The sequence below is a fragment of the Taudactylus pleione genome, unplaced genomic scaffold (genome assembly GCF_031769625.1).
Source record: "Taudactylus pleione unplaced genomic scaffold, aTauple2 ptg000162l, whole genome shotgun sequence".
Taxonomy (NCBI): Eukaryota; Metazoa; Chordata; class Amphibia; order Anura; family Myobatrachidae; genus Taudactylus; species Taudactylus pleione.
Genome location: NW_028284564.1, coordinates 4,619,365 through 4,636,299, shown reverse-complemented (window position 1 = coordinate 4,636,299; position 16,935 = coordinate 4,619,365). Strand labels below are relative to the sequence as shown.

The 16,935-nt window shown below is 42.2% G+C and overlaps 1 protein-coding gene across 2 annotated transcripts in view; it reads left to right on the top strand.

The window, feature by feature from the left end:
- Positions 1-16,935, top strand: part of CEP120 (centrosomal protein 120) — a 103,863-nt gene that overhangs the window by 63,804 nt on the left and 23,124 nt on the right. For both annotated transcript variants that reach the window (XM_088475161.1, XM_088475160.1), the window contains exon 18: positions 9,818-9,916. In XM_088475161.1, the coding sequence (XP_088331287.1) occupies positions 9,818-9,916 (99 nt within the window). The remainder of the gene's footprint in view (positions 1-9,817; positions 9,917-16,935) is intronic.

Sequence of the window (16,935 nt, the reverse complement as noted above, 5' to 3'; positions counted from 1 at the left end):
TGTCCCATATCATTGATACCTCCACGTACCTGTGCCACATCATTTACACCTCCATGTACCTGTGCCACATCATTTACACCTCCATGTACCTGTGCCACATCATTTACACCTCCACGTACCTGTGCCACATCATATACACCTCCACATACCTGTGCCACATCATATACACCTCCACATACCTGTCCCACATCATATACACCTCCACGTACCTGTGCCATATCATTTAACCCATTGAGCGTTTTAGAGAAATTTACCTGATAACTGACATGTCTCTATTGGCCAATGTATGCTATTTGAACCGCCCCCCCAAGTGCATGATTTTTCTTTAGGAGACATGTACCAAAGGTTCTGTACTGTGTCTTGACATTTTTACCTTAAAGTAAGATATTCCCTACCTTTTTCACTTGTTCAGGGAGCTGCACACAAAAAAAGTGAATTTCCTCTGAAAAAGCAATGAGAGTTTTTGGAATTGGATTGCAAATGAAACTTGCAGTGCGAATTCGCCATGAGAACAGCTCACAGGACCCTACTCGCACCTAACTGGATTGACCCCATTAAAGAAATTGGCATGTGGCTTTTATCACTGGCTTGTGACCTGGCAATGTGATAATCTGCCAATCTATTGCTTGAGAGAGGATTATTTTTTTTTATTATTATTATTATTTAAAATTGATTTGTTATAAATGAAACCAAATTGCCCAAACAAAGCGCCCTGTGTTGGACCAATATAATCTGTCATAAAACCATTGTGACCAGTACAGGGCAAAATAATTTGTGTGTGAGGTTTTAATAAAATACATTGGTATGAGCAAACAAAGAAAAAAAGAAAAGTAACGTCACATACCTTCTAAAGTGTTGACAGTATCATGGACTGTTTTTTGGTACTGTGTGTTTAATATAAATTCCAGATATTGCATTAATGTAAGCAGAAGCTGCAGTCAGTGCCCAATGGCTGCAATGTAGAGGCCAATAATAATGTACTGCTCACAACAGCCTCTGAGGTACAGTAATAATACTATTTTTGGCATATATATTTAAAACCAAGCTGCAGTGGTGTAGTACAGGTGTGCTTTTGGTCTTTTATTAAGTAAGCTATAACTAACCAGACCAATAAAGTTGTGCTTCTAGTTACAGGGCAAAACGTTGGTGCAAACTAGCATGAATTTTAACCTCTTTTCACACAATGAGTCTGCTGTTTTGACAGCTATATTTAAATCTCTGTTTGCTGTAAATCACAATATTAACAGGCAAAATCCTGTTTAAGGTAAGTTATAAGTGCAAGAGACACTGCTTCAGACAGTGGGCTGGTTCAGACAGAAATGTTTCAAGTATGCCATTAGAACATGTTTTCACCCTGATAACCTCCCTCGAAGAACAATGATTAAGTGGCCCATTCCCAAAAGAGTCTGGTTCCCAGAATCATTTTGTAGATGGATTTTAGCCTTCATTTCTTGCTTAATTTCATAATGACTCTGATTGCACACAATTTCCTTTCAAATTATAATCACACGATGGCTACTGTATTTCACTAATTGCTGCATTTCAGGCCACCAACAAGAAAATAGCAACATATTTACTCTCCACTACTTTTAGGTTAGTAAAATTGTAGCATCCTTTATGTTGGACACACAACTTTAGTTTTTTGTGCTACAAATATAACAATTCTCCTGGATGAGTGCATTTTCTTTGAAAAGCTGTAGAAACATCTGAATGAACATCTGTTTTAAATTAAAATATGTAAAACCAAGAATACAACTTTTGTGATCTGTAAATCACAGGATGTATTCTGCTAAAGGACACCAGTCTTAAAAACAGCCTTGAGCTCTTTTATACAATGAAGTGACAACAGAATTCAATGCAAATCATCCGTATTTCAATGCGTGCTCCTACATCGCCCGCATGGAAATAAATGTGTGCTTTCACCCCTTTAGTGTTGCAGACCTCTCTATATCGCCCCTATCTGTATGCTTGGTCAGGGCCGTGGATAGCGGGCTCGGTACTGTATTCCAGATATTCGTGTGCATGCACCCCTTAGCCAATAACAGATCTGGGGGTAGGCGATCATGTGAATTCAGTGACTGACAGCTACAGGAGGGGGGAGTGGTGGACCCGAACCCTTCAGCAGGCCAGGCAATTAGTAATTAACCGCCCCTGTGTATAGTTTCATAGCCGTCATCATCCTCGTGCACTTTCACCAGCCCCTATGTCATGGGCATATCTTTAATGGGTAGAAGGTGTGCCGTGCACACGGGCCCCTGAGATCGCACACCCTGTACACATAATTTTACTTAACCTGCCCATGGAGTGTTGCAGAAATAACTGGGAAAATGGTGTTGGAGCTATTTTCCCAAAGATCTGCTCACATGCAGTACAGAAATCACTGGGAAAATGGCATCTCTGCCATTTTCCCAGAGACTTGCACATATGCGGTAGAGTCTGGCACTTCCCATATAGAAAAAATTTACCACGGCGCTAGTTATACTCCTTTGAGTCTCTCCAATCAATATTATATCAAAATATAGAGAACCTAATTGTCTCTTAATAAATATCTAATTCTACAGCTGCATGTCCATAATTTTTAGGTGGGCGAGCCCCTAAATAGAAATTCAATAGACAACAAAACAAATAGGACTGCGCTCTATAATATCCAAATTGTGAGATGGCAGAAATGATATATAGCAGTCAGAGTTTACCAAAAACCTTTGGTTTTAATAACATAAAAAAAGTTATATACATTTAAAACAACAATACACAATATGCTAATAGACTTGCTAGTAAGTGCACTGCTGATCAATAACCTACATATTTCTCTCAATCCAGATTATCATCAGTTATTCAATATAAGTATAAATACAAAATATTGTCCCGCAAGAACATATCATACTCAGAAGATATATATTGAATCTCCTTAATGTACATAGAGTTCCTTGATTTTATGTAAAAAACCTTCAATTGAAAGGATAGAAAATAAGAAGAGATCCGTGGTAAATGGTGTGCACACACATTGAATGTCTCATTAAATAGTGTCCATCTCCACAGGATAGAGACTTAATAATTGAGTTACGTGCAGTTTCCTGCAATGTCACAGCAATCGGCCGCGTTGATTATACCTGGTCCGCTGATTCCTTCCAGATAGCAGCCTGAATCAGGTAGCCCTGCATCGGCAGTATCGCTTGGCTTCCACAATCTTCCAATGGTCCGGCTGTATTGTGTAACCAGGACCAGCGATGCGTGTAGCTATGAGCGGCGTGAAGGCTTGCCGCGTCTCCTCTGTTAGTGGATTTACGGATCAGAATGGCACACCAGTGCCCAGATCACACTTCAGGTGCTCGCTTAGCAGAAGTCTGCTGACGCGTTTCGCCCCTACATAGGAGGGCTTATCAAAGTGGCTCACGGGAGCGCGCATAGTGCGTACACACTTGACGATGTGTCGTTCCAATGCATCTGCATTGGCCAAATCGTTCAAAATATTGTCTAGTGTGTAGAGGTATTAACCCGTTACAGCCCAGTTACTCAGTCACAAGCGCAGATGTACCCAAGATGCATGTGTCTCCGCGTCACCATTAGTTGCATCTGCTTAGTTTTGGAGTATGCACAGTGTTAAAATACGCTCCACAATCAGATTTGCCTTCAGCTGTCTATCAGGATGTTTATATAAAGAAATGGTCACTGCTTAGAGCAAGATGAATGGTGACAGAAGTCTGCTTTGGGCATTGCTGGGTATACGTTGTTCCAGTGCACAGAAATGGGAGTAATGGATAAATAATGGTGGAATTGTGATAATAAATAAATATATTTCTCTTTTGTCTGGGCTGAGGGACACTGGACCATGGGTTGTAGGTGGGAAATCGTGGATTTGGCACAAACACTGAAATCTATAACTCCTCCCCTCTGCAACCCCTGACTTCAGTGTAAGTTTAGTGCCTGTGGAGAGAGGCACGTTTTTTCAGGGCTGCTCTGCAGCCCTGGTTTAGCTTAGGGATTTTTTCCTTTAATATGTAATGTTATGTTTATTTTTTACTATAGGTACTGTGCGCTGCTTATAGCAGCAAACAGCTGGAGTGTAAAGCGGAGGGGAAAGCCGCATCTAAGGGAGGATGGCGCTGAGGGTGGTTACCAGGAGCCTGATCCTCCTTGGGTCCGTACCATGGAGCGTTCGGTGGTAGGGGTCGAGAAAGTATCTGCCTTTATGGAACGCTTCTTTGAGGAGTCTATACTACGTAGTACGCATAAGCGTTTCCTCCATCCAGTGACTTGTTGGAGTCAGATCCCAAGGAGGAGTGAGAAGAGGAGGAGGGGGAGCTCCAAGAGGAGGTTGTGCCCGACGAGGAAGGTTCAGACTCTGCGTTGTCAGGGTGTAGAGGACTTTTATTATGGCAGTAAGACAGTCTTTGGACTGTCTGGACCTTGACGCCTCAGCTAAGGCGGAAGGGCCATTTAAGCGGAGGTGTAAGACAGTCGTTTGTTTCCCAGTGTCTCAGGCTCTTTCAGATCTGGTAGAGGAAGCCTGGAAGACCCCAGATAAAAAGTATGCTACTCCTCGTAAATTTGCAGCCCTTTATCCCTTTCCACAGGAGCAGGTCGCTAAGTGGGAGCTGCCTCCAAGAGTGTATGCGGTTGTGGCTCGTTTACCAAAGCACATGGCTCTGCCGGTCCAATGGGCGGTCTCCTTTAAGGATCCGCTCTACAGAAAATTGGAAAGATGCCTTAGGAGTATTTTAATGGGCGCCGGAGTGGTTATTCGCCCATTATTGGCATCTGCATGGGTCTCTCGAGCTATGGAGAAGTGGGCTGACAAATTAGTGGAAGGCCTTGCCGGTGATTCATCCAGAGAGGACTTACTGGTACTGGTGGAACAGATATGTGTGGCTGTAGACTGTGTGTGAGGCCGCACAAGATGAAGCGCAGATTTCCTCTAGAGTCTCAGCCACGGCAGTCGCGGCACGCAGAGCACTCTGGCTTCGCGCCTGGGAGGCGGACGCCAAATCTAAACTCTCTTTAGAGTCTCTGCCTTTTTGTGGAGGCATCCTGTTCGGCTCTGAGCTTGATACTATTATATCCCAGGCAACAGGTGGAAAGAGCACTTTTCTGCCTGTGGTGCCCCAGAAGCTAAAGGGCTCATGTTTCCGAGTCTTCCGTTCTTCCTTTCGAGGAGGGGGAATGATTCGAGGTCAGGGGGCCCAGGGATGCTCTTTTCCCAGTAGGAGTTCTGTACCCCGGGGTAGATTCTCCGGCACATTCAGGCGCCCGGGTGCTAGGGCATCTGAGAAACCGAGTACCTGACAGGATCTCAGCCCATCCGGTCTCAGGGAAGGTAGGGGGCCGTGTCCTTCTTTTCCGAGACAGGTGGGTAGCTTCGGTAGTAGATGCCTGGGTAAGGGGCATTGTCTCCCGAGGTTATGTGATAGACCTATGGGGACAGTCGCCACAACGTTTCTTCGCTACAGCATTACCCAGGGAGCCGGAGAAGAGACGGGCCTTAAACCAGGCTATCAGTTCCCTCTGTTCAGAAGGGGTTATAGTTCCTGTTCCACAGTCTCAACAGGAAAAGGGGTTTTACTCCAACTTGTTCCTAGTTCAGAAACCTAACTGCACTTATCGTCCGTTTTTGAATCTACGAGCCTTGAATGCCAGCCTGTGGGTGGATCGGTTTCGCATGGAGCCGCTCCGATCAGTGATCCAGGGTATGTTGGCAAACGAGTTTCTGGCATCTATCGACATCAGAGATGCATATCTCCACATACCGATTTGGGCGGGGCATCAGTCTCTATTCAGGTTCGCGGTCGGAAGAGCCCATTACCAGTTCCAGGCTCTGCCGTTCGGTTTGGCTACAGCTCCGCGGATCTTCACAAAGATCATGGCAAGCTTACTGCATTCCAAGGTAATAACGGTTATTCCCTATTTGGACGATTTGCTAGTAAAGGCGGATTCCGCTGCCCAACTTCAGCTCCACCTGGATCATACGGTGCAGGTGTTACAGCATCATGGGTTGATACTGAATCTTTAGAAAAGTCACCTCAGGCCGTGCCAACGTCTGACGTTTTTTGGGGTGATCTTTGATACAGCACTGGAAATGGTTTTCTTGCCCGAGCCCAAAGCCCGGGCCCTTCAGGACTTAGTCAGGAAAGTTCTGTCTGCCCCTCGGCTATCCGTTTGGCTGGGCATGAGGTTACTAGGCACGATGAAAGTTAACATGGAAGAGTAGTTGCTGTAATATTTTTATTTTTATTTTTTTTTGTAATTTAAATATCAGTTGAAAAGTGCTGGATTTTTTTTTCCTTTTGTTATTTTGCTATTTGCTTATGTTTAATTTTGCAACACTTTTTTTAAGCACATTTACCTTTTTAGAAATGTAATTATTTAAGGCACTTTCACTGTGCTCTAGTTACTGAATACAGTTGGATTTTTTTTTATTTGTATCGTATTTAAACAATCGCTGCAAATTTCGATAAAATCTTACAAAATTGGTAGTTGCTTCTTAAATGTCCATGAAGTGATGTGACTCAGTAACTTAGCATACATTAACTTTTCCTACAGAAAACCATGGGTTAGATCAGGGGTGGGGTACCTTTTTTTCTACCAAGGGCCATTTTGATATATATAACATTATTTGCGGGCCTGATGCAGGCCACACACCCCCTTGTGACCTCACACGGGGGCGTGCCACAATCGCTGGTGATTACAACAATTCCCGGAGCATCCTGAGCGGTGTGACTGTCTGAAGCGTTCTAAGGACGGTCTAGGTGGCACTGCTGCATAGATTCTGACTGCAGGGTGCCATTCTAGGCACCCTGCTAGCCAGATGAGGCTAGCGGAAAAAAGCTCAGAGGACCAGAAAAAAATGAATCCGCGGGCCTTATACGGACCCCGGGCCCGAGGTTCCCCATCCCTGGGTTAGATACATTCCTTTTACACACATCACAGACTGGTTAGCAGCCTTTCACTCAAATAAAAATTAAACATGTACAGTTTAGTAAATAAACTGTTCATTATAAGTAGTTTTGTGTATTTTAAGAAGCACATTATTAATAGGAACATGATTAAACTTAAATACCTTCAATATTGCTTATTTACCTTTACAAAGTGGGATTTACTTTTAAACTCTTTAAATGAGATTTAGGGGTGATTCAGTGTTGTGCGATGACTGGAACATAACGTTGCTGCCACCCATAGCTAGTTTCCTCTCGTACCCCATAGAGGTGTGCAGGAAAATCGGCAAAGTTGTGCTACCATAATATATGGTAATGTGCACATTCGCACATTATGAAGTATTGAATTGCCGTCTTTAAGCTGGGTACACACTAAAGAAGTGTGTAACCAGTGATGTGAGTGACGACCCCCCCCCCCCCCCCCCAGCCGACAGGTGGATACATCGGGCGGGCGGTACACATTGGACAATCCGGTGCCACATCCCATTGAAAGGGGTCGTCGGCCACATCGTCAGGTTGAACTGCATATAGGGCCGACCTGACGAAGTGGCTGACTAACCTACGGGAGTGTGCACCGCCCAACATAAAGCATACACACTTAATGATTTTGTTTTTTTTGTTATTCCGATCCATCAAAATCTGGCAAATCGTTCAAAATATTGCTAAGTGTGTTTCCAGCTTTAGTGCCTACAAAACTGGTAGGACTAAAACAATGTTGCCTGGTCAAAACTTCCAACATACAGTAAGTAGGTAAACAACCAGTAGAGCCTTCAAATATATAAAAGCTTACTTTTTAAATTGTTTGATATCCTATTTAGTAGCAGTCAGACTTAATGCATCATTTAACAGCTTTCAGTATAAACTTTTATAACTTGTCATTGAACTGTTTTTATTTTTAAGCATACAAACGCTGCCATACATTTTTTACAGTTGTATTGATATTAACTAGTCAATGCAACAGAGGGTCCATATTTTTTGAGCTGCGTTAAATATATTTATTTTGGATTTTATTTAGCTTTGAAAGTACATGTTAAAGAAGGGCTGACATTTGTGTTTCTTTCAACTTGCTATCATTTTATTAAAATAAAGAGTAAAACTGAGTGTTTTAGCCAACTTGTTTCTCTGTTTGAGACTGAGAAAGTACATTCCTAAAACAAAGCCAGTTTGGCTTGTTTTCAGTTATAACAGATCAGCTATGGCAAGTAAAAATAAGCATTTTGATTCCGTCTGTATACTCCCCCATTCTATACAACCTCCCCCTTCCTCATATCCAAATGCTTAAAGTGAGAAATTGAAAATGCATCGCTGGTCCTGTCAGCTGACCAGACACACAAAGCATAGCATCGCAGAATGGCTCATTCATAAACAAATGCAGAGCAAGGTCTCCTGCTTTGTGCTGTCCATGTCTATCTTTACACTGTTGCACCTGTCTCTGAGGACACTTGCACTGATTATTGCAACAAAATGATGTTTGCAAGAAAAGTGAGTTTATATAAATTTAAATATTGTGTCTGATATTGTGTGTAAAAAAAAAATAAGTTTTGCAGGGCAAGATATATTACAGAGAATGTTTAGTCATTCACATCGGACCCATATTCCTTGTCACATGGGCACACGCAGGTCCTCATTTAAAGATGTGCGTAAACCAGATGGTGGAGCGCCTGCGTAGGACGAATCCTGCATGATTGACATGCTGCAGCCCTTTGGGGTGAGGAGAGGGTTGCGCCAGCCTGGGAGTGTCGAGGCTACGTTCTGCGTCGGAGGATGCAGATTTCCTGGCCTAAAAGCGGGTAGGAGGCGGCTTCAGCTTCCTTAGAAGGCCGATGCTGGAAACTTCACAACTGATGGTTGCGATCTTGATCCGATATTCTGTTTGCAGATGCTGACAGGAGGCATATTTTTTCCTTCAGATGTCTCCTGCAACATTAGCATATTTACACATCGCTGCTGAACTAATGTAAATAAGGAAAATACTATATCAAGAGTTTCCTGCATACCATCCACATCTAGTGAAATGGGAGGACAGAGCGGCATGGTGACTCTTTACTTGGTGAATTGTGGCAATACTATTCCCTTTATGTAAGGGATGTAGTTGGGATCCCGCCGGTAACCATCCCAACTGTCACAATACTTACTCCAGAATACCGACTGTCATCACAATACCGGCTGTGGATCCCAGGTTAGGTACTAGGGGGAGGGTTTGGCAGCCTAACTTCAACAGTCCTCTCCGATAGCCTAAGTGGACGGTTATGGTGCTGATAGTGGAACGACAGTATGATTACAACATTGTAATCGTACAGTCGTTCCTCATCCCCTGTAGTGCCTACACTGAACCATATGTCATTCAGTACAGACACCCTCACTCATCCACGATCATGCCCGATCTGTCGTTATCTGCAGATTGATTGGCATGTTCAGGCGATGATTGATGTCGAAAACGACCAGCGGAAGCACGGTATCGCTGGTCGTTTGACATTTTCTTTCCCGTTTTGTGTACGATTAATGAGCGATTGATCGATAACTGAAGTTATCATTCAATCGCTCAATTTAATCGCCTAGTGGATATCTGACTTTAGGGTTTGACTGCTAAAGGGGACAGTTAGGGTTAGACTTTGGGAGGGGTGGGTTAGGGTAAGGGATAGAATACTTAAACCAACATGCGTTGGGATATTGACCGTCTGGACTCCACTGTCAGTTTTGTGGCCGTCAGGTTGATCACCGTTGGGATATTTTATCCAACGCGTATGTGTTGCTGTGATTTGCGGCAATGTATTTCAGGTGAGAGTCCAAATGATGCAGTTTGTAAGTCATTAATGAGTGCTCTACTTGTACAATAATATAAGTAAATGTTTTATATTCTATTTATGATATATTGTTTTTATTGATAGGTTGAACTTGATAGAAAATTGGAATCTGCAACAAAATCTAAGCTACACTATAAGCAACAGTGGGGGAGAGCCTTAAAAGAGCTTGCAAGGATAAAACAGGTAAGTGTTAGTGTTTCTGGGATGAATAGTAGTTAGTATGATTTAAAATAAGTGGTAATGCTGAGATTGATATCCTGATGAAGAAAGACTGGCATACACCTTATGGATTACTCCTGTAGCTCTACAGCAATTGTCTCCCTGTCCTAGCTTTTACTGCTGGTAATGTGAGAGAGAACACCCAAAAACCATGAAGAAGACTTAATAAAAAATGACAATGGAATGTCAAAAATAATTACTTGTTCATTTTGCCGTGGTATTAAATATGGGTGAGTCTCTTTTAAGCGGTACACTTTTTATAGTAAAATTAAAAAAAGTGTGAAAAAAATACTGGATGTTATTTAAACATGGTAATTATAGCCTTATATGTGAAAAATAATATAATCTGGTACAATCCATATAAATCCGTACCCTTTTAATATTGTATTTCAGTTCCTTTATTTAATATTCCAGTAGGCTACTGCCTTTCTTCATATCTTGGAAATACCATTCTAACATTGTCAAATAAGGAGTGGAAAATAGATGTACAATATTATGTATATTACCATCACTTTTGCTACTCCACCTACCGTCTACCATTCTGAGGCCAACTGGCAGGCTCCTTATTCTTGGCACAAGCCATGTATGCTCTGTACTTTACATAAAGGTACAGATATCTTCCATCCCTACACTTTCTAATATAATATCCCTTCAGCGATGTGACAAACAGGATTCCACTCTGCTAGTTCAACAGGTTTTAATAATAACTTCTGTAATTAATCATCTAAGTATAGATAAATGCTATAGCAGGGCAATTGTCTGCCCTGAGCTGGCCCTGCCCCCTGAACATGTGACGTCATGATGTTGCGTTGAGGAGGTGTAGCTACTGGGACCAGGAACAGGAGGATCTGGGCAGGAATCTGTTGCTGTCTGTAGACAGATATTCTTTTGAGGCTCATGCTATGTGTATGAGCGTCCCCTCTATGCACCGTCAGGACAAAGAGCTGCAGGAAGAGGAGATGTGCATTATTGTAACTTTCTGTATTATAATTAATTATACCCTCTTTTCCCGGTAACACACAGATAACTACACATCATTTACAAGGTAATGGAATAACTTCAAAATACCTTTTACCTCACTGCTTACTGGGCTCATTGTAGGTCATTTTGACATATGCCAATAGTTTCATATGGGCAACTAAATAGTTTGAAAGAAACAAATCCAGCAATATTTATCATGCTATCCCCATGTCTCTCTACATATTAATTCCAATTATTTAAAAAGATTCTCTCCTGTCACTTGTGTGACTGTAGCAGAGCTGGCTCCTGCCAGAAGGTTCATGCAATTATGTTTGTTAGATTCATCCAGCCAGTCCTTACATGAAATACCATTGTACATGACCAAAGCTTCATGGAGGAAATATGCTTGGCAATATCCATAGTGCTTGCATTCTGCATGTTTGCACAAAATGTGAATGCTTTTGGGTTTGATAAAGAAGGGCAGCATCTTGTGTTGGTGGGTTTTTGCCTACTAAAAGCAGTCTATTAGCAGGCAAAATTAACCTGGTTTTGCCTACTAAAAGACTGTTACTTTAAAATATCGGGACTCACCAATGTCTCGAAGCCGCAGCCTATTACATTTACACACACACACACACCCCCCCCCCCCCCCCTGGATTTCGGATAGCAGGCTCATTCTCTCTCTCTTTTTTTTTTTTTTCAATTCTTTTTCTCTTTAAAACGAAAAAAAAAAAATACCATTGTACATGACCAAAAAAAAAATACCATTGTACATGACCAAAGCTTCATGGAGGAAATATGCTTGGCTTTTTTTTTTTTTTTTCAATTCTTTTTCTCTTTAAAACGAAAAAAAAAAATATTAACTGCCAAGAGAAGAACATGCGATTTAACTTACTAAATAAACAATAGCAGCTATAAACTCTGCACTGTAGCATTTCCCTTAGGCTAGTGGCACACAGAAGCAGACCCCATGGAACCTAATGCAATCAGCCAGTGTTTGCCTGCAAATGGCTGAAAGCACCCATGTGTCTCAAATCTTACTCTAAGCCAGTGGTTCTCAAACTCTGTCCTCAGGACCCCACACAGTTCATGTTGCCGGTCACCCAGCAGGTGCACAGGTGTATTCATTACTCACTGACACATTTTAAAAGATCTTCAGGTGGCGTTAATTATTTCATTTGTGATTCTGAGGACACCTGGAAAACATGTACTGTTTGGGGTCCAGAGGACCGAGTTTGCGAACCTGTGCTCTAAACCAACACTATTTTCAGACCATTGCTACAGACCTAGTTAGCACAGAAGGACTTTTTATGTACCTTAGAAAAGATATATGGTTTCAAATGGAACTAACCACTTTCAGGCAGGCAAGGTCCTAAGATATATCGGAGAGTGCTAGTATGTCTAACAATGAAGATATAAAGCCACAATTGTATATGCTTTCTGCCAGTAAGAAAATGCTTTCTTAAAACAATGCATTATGTTAAGAATTACCAGTCTTGGAAACCAGTCATTTGTTAACACCGAAGTACTGTACAGACCTTTCCACTATATTATACCTAATACAAATTAGATGTTGGATTTGTCTCTTTATTGTTACTAAATAGTAATGATGAAACCCAACTGGTAAGAGCTTTAAAGAGACTCCTCGTTTGTGCGAGTGTCCGCTGCCGAGGAATGAGTAATGATTTCCATTACTAAGCTGTGCCTGTGTAAAGTCTGTTTAGTGAATTATTGTAAGAGGTAGCCCAAAGAGTAAACATTTGTGAAAGCTGCCTTCTTTGCGATTTGAAAGAACTTGTTCTACATTTGTTCATTAAAAAAATAATCTTCCGTTAACGCTCCTTGAAAAGTTGGTATAATATTCCACAAAGCCTTAGTTCAGTTTTTTTTTGCCTTTCAGCTGTAGTCTGTGTTATGCATGGACTTAATGGTAATCACTTCAGAATGTGTGAGGGGCTGTTAATTAAACATGGGGACGCAAAATCATTTTTAGAGTAAAAGATTTTTTTTCAGTACATGCACTCTAGCTTCATTTTGTGCTTTTGTATAAATGTTGTATATAATTATTGAAGTAGTTCAATAAAAATAGCTAAAACAAATATTTCCTATTAGATAATGCAACTATTGCGAAGGATATGTAAAGTTTATATAAGCCCCTATTTACTGCAATCTGTATTTCAAATGCGGTTGAGTGATATTTTTGCCTAAACTCGCATTACGAATTTATGAAATATCACAGGAATGCATCAAAAATCCCTTTCAGGGACTGAGCTTGCGATACAGCTCTGTCACTGTGAGTCCCCTCCGCACATTCTCACTGTCTGTGCCTGCGCCCCCCCTGCTGCTTCCTGTCTTCTGATTCTGCAGCCCAGCTCTTTTCCGCCCAGTGCTCCCGCTGAGCCTGCCCTGAGCGCTCGCAAGCGGGTCGATGGTGCCCAAGTGCGCATGCGCACGACGGTGGCGGCTCCGTCGGGTGCATGGGCGAGACCCGAATCACGACGGCCAAGTAGTCGTTAAGGGTTTCGCACCAAAGGGGGCGTGCTGTCGATGGTGATTGACATCACGCCCCCCTTTGGTGGGCGTGCCGGGGCCCGTGACTGCCCAGACGGAGGTGTTCCCATGGGAACGCCTTCCGTCTGGGTCCGGCCCCACTGACATCACTAGTGATGTCAGTGGGAGTGCTTTTGGCTCTGATAGAGCCAAAAGCACTCCTGGGCTTGCGGCAGCGAGACCCTACCGCAGGGTCTCGTCGCAAGCCCGATGGTCGCGATGGTCTTGACCATCGTGACCATCATTTTTGCCGCTTGCTATAGCTGTGGGTGGTAACCCACAGCCATGCGAGCGGCCAGTAGGCCGCTCCAAAACGGAGCAGGGACCGCCCTGATTCAGAGCAAGCGCTCTGTCAGAGCGTCCGGCTCTGAATCAGGGCCACAATCAGCTGCTCTTGTGTTTCATTTTGCTGAATAGTGCGGAAGAGAAATGTATATTAAAGTATGTTCAGAGTTTATAGAAGAATGATCAGTGTTACAAGTGTGCACCTGCACCCAGGTTGGTGAAAACTTAAGTGGTTCCAGAAAACCCAATGCCCTAAACAGTCCTGTTGTCTTGAGAGTTTGCAAGAATTGCTGGCACCCCTCCTATCTTATGTTCCCTGTACCGGCTGAATTTTATTTTCTAATCTGATATAGATAACAGTGACATACCTCTGTAGGTCACCATCTATAATATATTCTGGCAGGCTCCTGTGCCATGGTCAAGTCTAGCCTGTGTGTGGCTGGAAAAAAGTCACTGATGAAGCACAATGGAACTTGGCGTGAGATAAAGCAGTGAGCGCTGGATCGTAGCACTTCATATACAGATTCAGACTCATTTGCACACAGATATGTCGCACATCATATTGATCAGTGCAATCTAGCAAAGTATTTTTGTCACTTTGAGGTGTTTTATTTATGCAAATAAGACGCACGGCCTAGTTGCCAGGGCCTGTGGCACCGAGAGTGGCTATTTGGTACGACTGAAGTCATAGTGTATAAGGACACCTCTGTATGAAAAACTTGTTAAATTTAATTTTTTTAGTTTTAAAAGAAGTTAGTTTGTTTTGTGACATATTCATGATAAAGTGCAGAACACAACGACTGCACAGGCTTTGGATATAGAACAGGGGCCCATAAATGTTACTTATCTTAGGCTGTCTGGATGTGGCCTATCTCTTTTCCTTATTTTAGTGAGGGCAAATAAAAGATGCATATCCAGGTCATTTGTCATCTAATCAAACAGCTTCTGTTCTGTGTTTTCTCAGCACAATTTTTTCCATCTGACATCTGGCCTGTCCCTCTCCTGTGTCTTGTTTGTCCACTCAAAATAATTAATTTGATTCATTATTAAGTCATTTGGCCAAACATGGGAAGCAAGGCTTTGTTTAAAATTATTAGTTTGGGATCTTGGTTAGGTTGAAAACTGTGTCTTGAAAGCATCCAGGCCCTCACCCTGGCTTGTCAGATCTGGGATATTTTCAGAAAACTGGACTTGAGTTCCTTCGTTATAGAGGCACTATTTTCCCACAGACTTGCTTGGTATGTATGAGTGGGAGAGTCAGCAGTGGCCACTATTTAGTGATTGTTTAGTCTACTGTATGTGTGTTTACCGCTCTTCTCAGGATTTATAGACAGCCATAGCAAAATAAAGATTGTGCTTGCTTGATTGAGCAGCCGTTTGTCCTTTACACTCGTTGGGATGGCAGGTCTCTAATACATATTTAACTTCTCCAGTCCTGGAAGAAGATGGAAATGTGCAGACAGAACTTGGTACAGAAGTGTAAGAAAAGAAACAAATGAATTTTTTTTTTTTCTTGCTAAGCGCCTTAAAATATCTAACAATAACATTAAATGGCCATATCTGCTTCGTTTCAAATCCTCACTCCATTGAGTTGTATATATTGAAAGGATTAGGAGCATCAGTGGAAGTACGTATGTGTGTAATAAAAATATTTTTCGGGAAAAGCAGGATTTAAGGCACACGTAGTGACCTAATGGGCCAAAATTCAATTAACTTCAAAGGGCTAATTACCAGCAGTGCCCAGGGCTATTCACTTACAGGCTGCGGCAGCCTCTTAATGTAGTTTTCTGATTTACCTCCTCCTGCGGTGCAAACAGAAATCCGTGTTAAATAGGGCTTGATGGCCATCGACCTTCTATAGTTAACCATCATCGATGGTTGACTGACAATGGCCAATAGTTTTGCCATCGATGGCAGAGAGCCAGTGGTTCTCCACCATCGATGGTCGAGTGGGAGACAATAGTTTTTTATTTTTTCTTGACGAGCCAGAGCTTAGACACGCCCTGGTGCCTGCTAAGCCACACCCCCATTTTTGATTGGCTTAAGGCCCGCTGTGCTCCAAGCAGCAGTGGCCTGCGGGGGGTGCAAACCATCGATGGTTCACTATAGATGGTTTTTGTGCCATAAATGATACTTATTGATAGACACTCACCGATGGCTATCCCTAGGCCCTTCTCACAGCTACCGCAAATACAGTAATCCACATTTCCAGGTACTTGTCCTGGAATCTATAGGTTAGTGGCAGATTTACCGCGCTTGGAAAAGGATTTTACTTGCATAAAAGTCAAGTCCGAGGCTTAGTACCCTTTTCTCCGCCCTGTAAATTAACCAGACTAATTGAATCCAGCCATATATAAGAAAATTCAACATGTGAAAGTGATTGAAACAGAAAAGGGGTTAAAATGGATTTCTGAAAATTGTACCACGTCTACTCTAATTGTGCATTCAGAGCAATCATTAAGTTTTGTAGTAAATATAAAAAGGCAAAAGTAAGTCTTAAGTTTGATATTATTTCTATGGTATTTCAGTATGCAGAAGTAAAACTATTACATTGCAATGTTTATTTTTCTTTCCTTCCAGTTTTAGCAGAAAGCTGTATTAGAGGCAAATTAATTTCAACTATTGCACCCAAAGTATTACATACAGTCAGGTGCATAAATATTGGGACATTGACAGAATTTTCATATTTTGGCCTCTTTTCACCACCACAATGGCTTTGAAATGAAACAAACAAGATGTGCTTTAACTGCAGACTTTCAGATTTAATTTGAGGGTAATTACATCCAAATCAGTTGAACGGTGTAGGAATTACAACTGTTTCTATATGTGCCTCCCACTTTTTAAGGGGCCAAAAGTAATGGGACAAACTAAACAATCCCAAATCTAACTTTCACTTTTTAATACTTTGTTGCAAATCCTTTGCAGGCAATTACAGCCTGAAGTCTGGAACGCATAGACCTCACCAGACGCTGGGTTTCATCCCTGGTGATGCTCTGCCAGGCCTCTACTGCAAATGTCTTCAGTTCCTGCTTGTTCTTGGGTCATTGTCCCTTCAATTTTGTCTTCATCAAGTGAAATGCATGCTCAATCGGATTCAGGTCAGGGGATTGACTTGGCCATTGCATAACATTCCACTTTTTAGCCTTAAAAAACTCTTTGGTTGCTTTTGCAGTATGCTTCGGGTCATT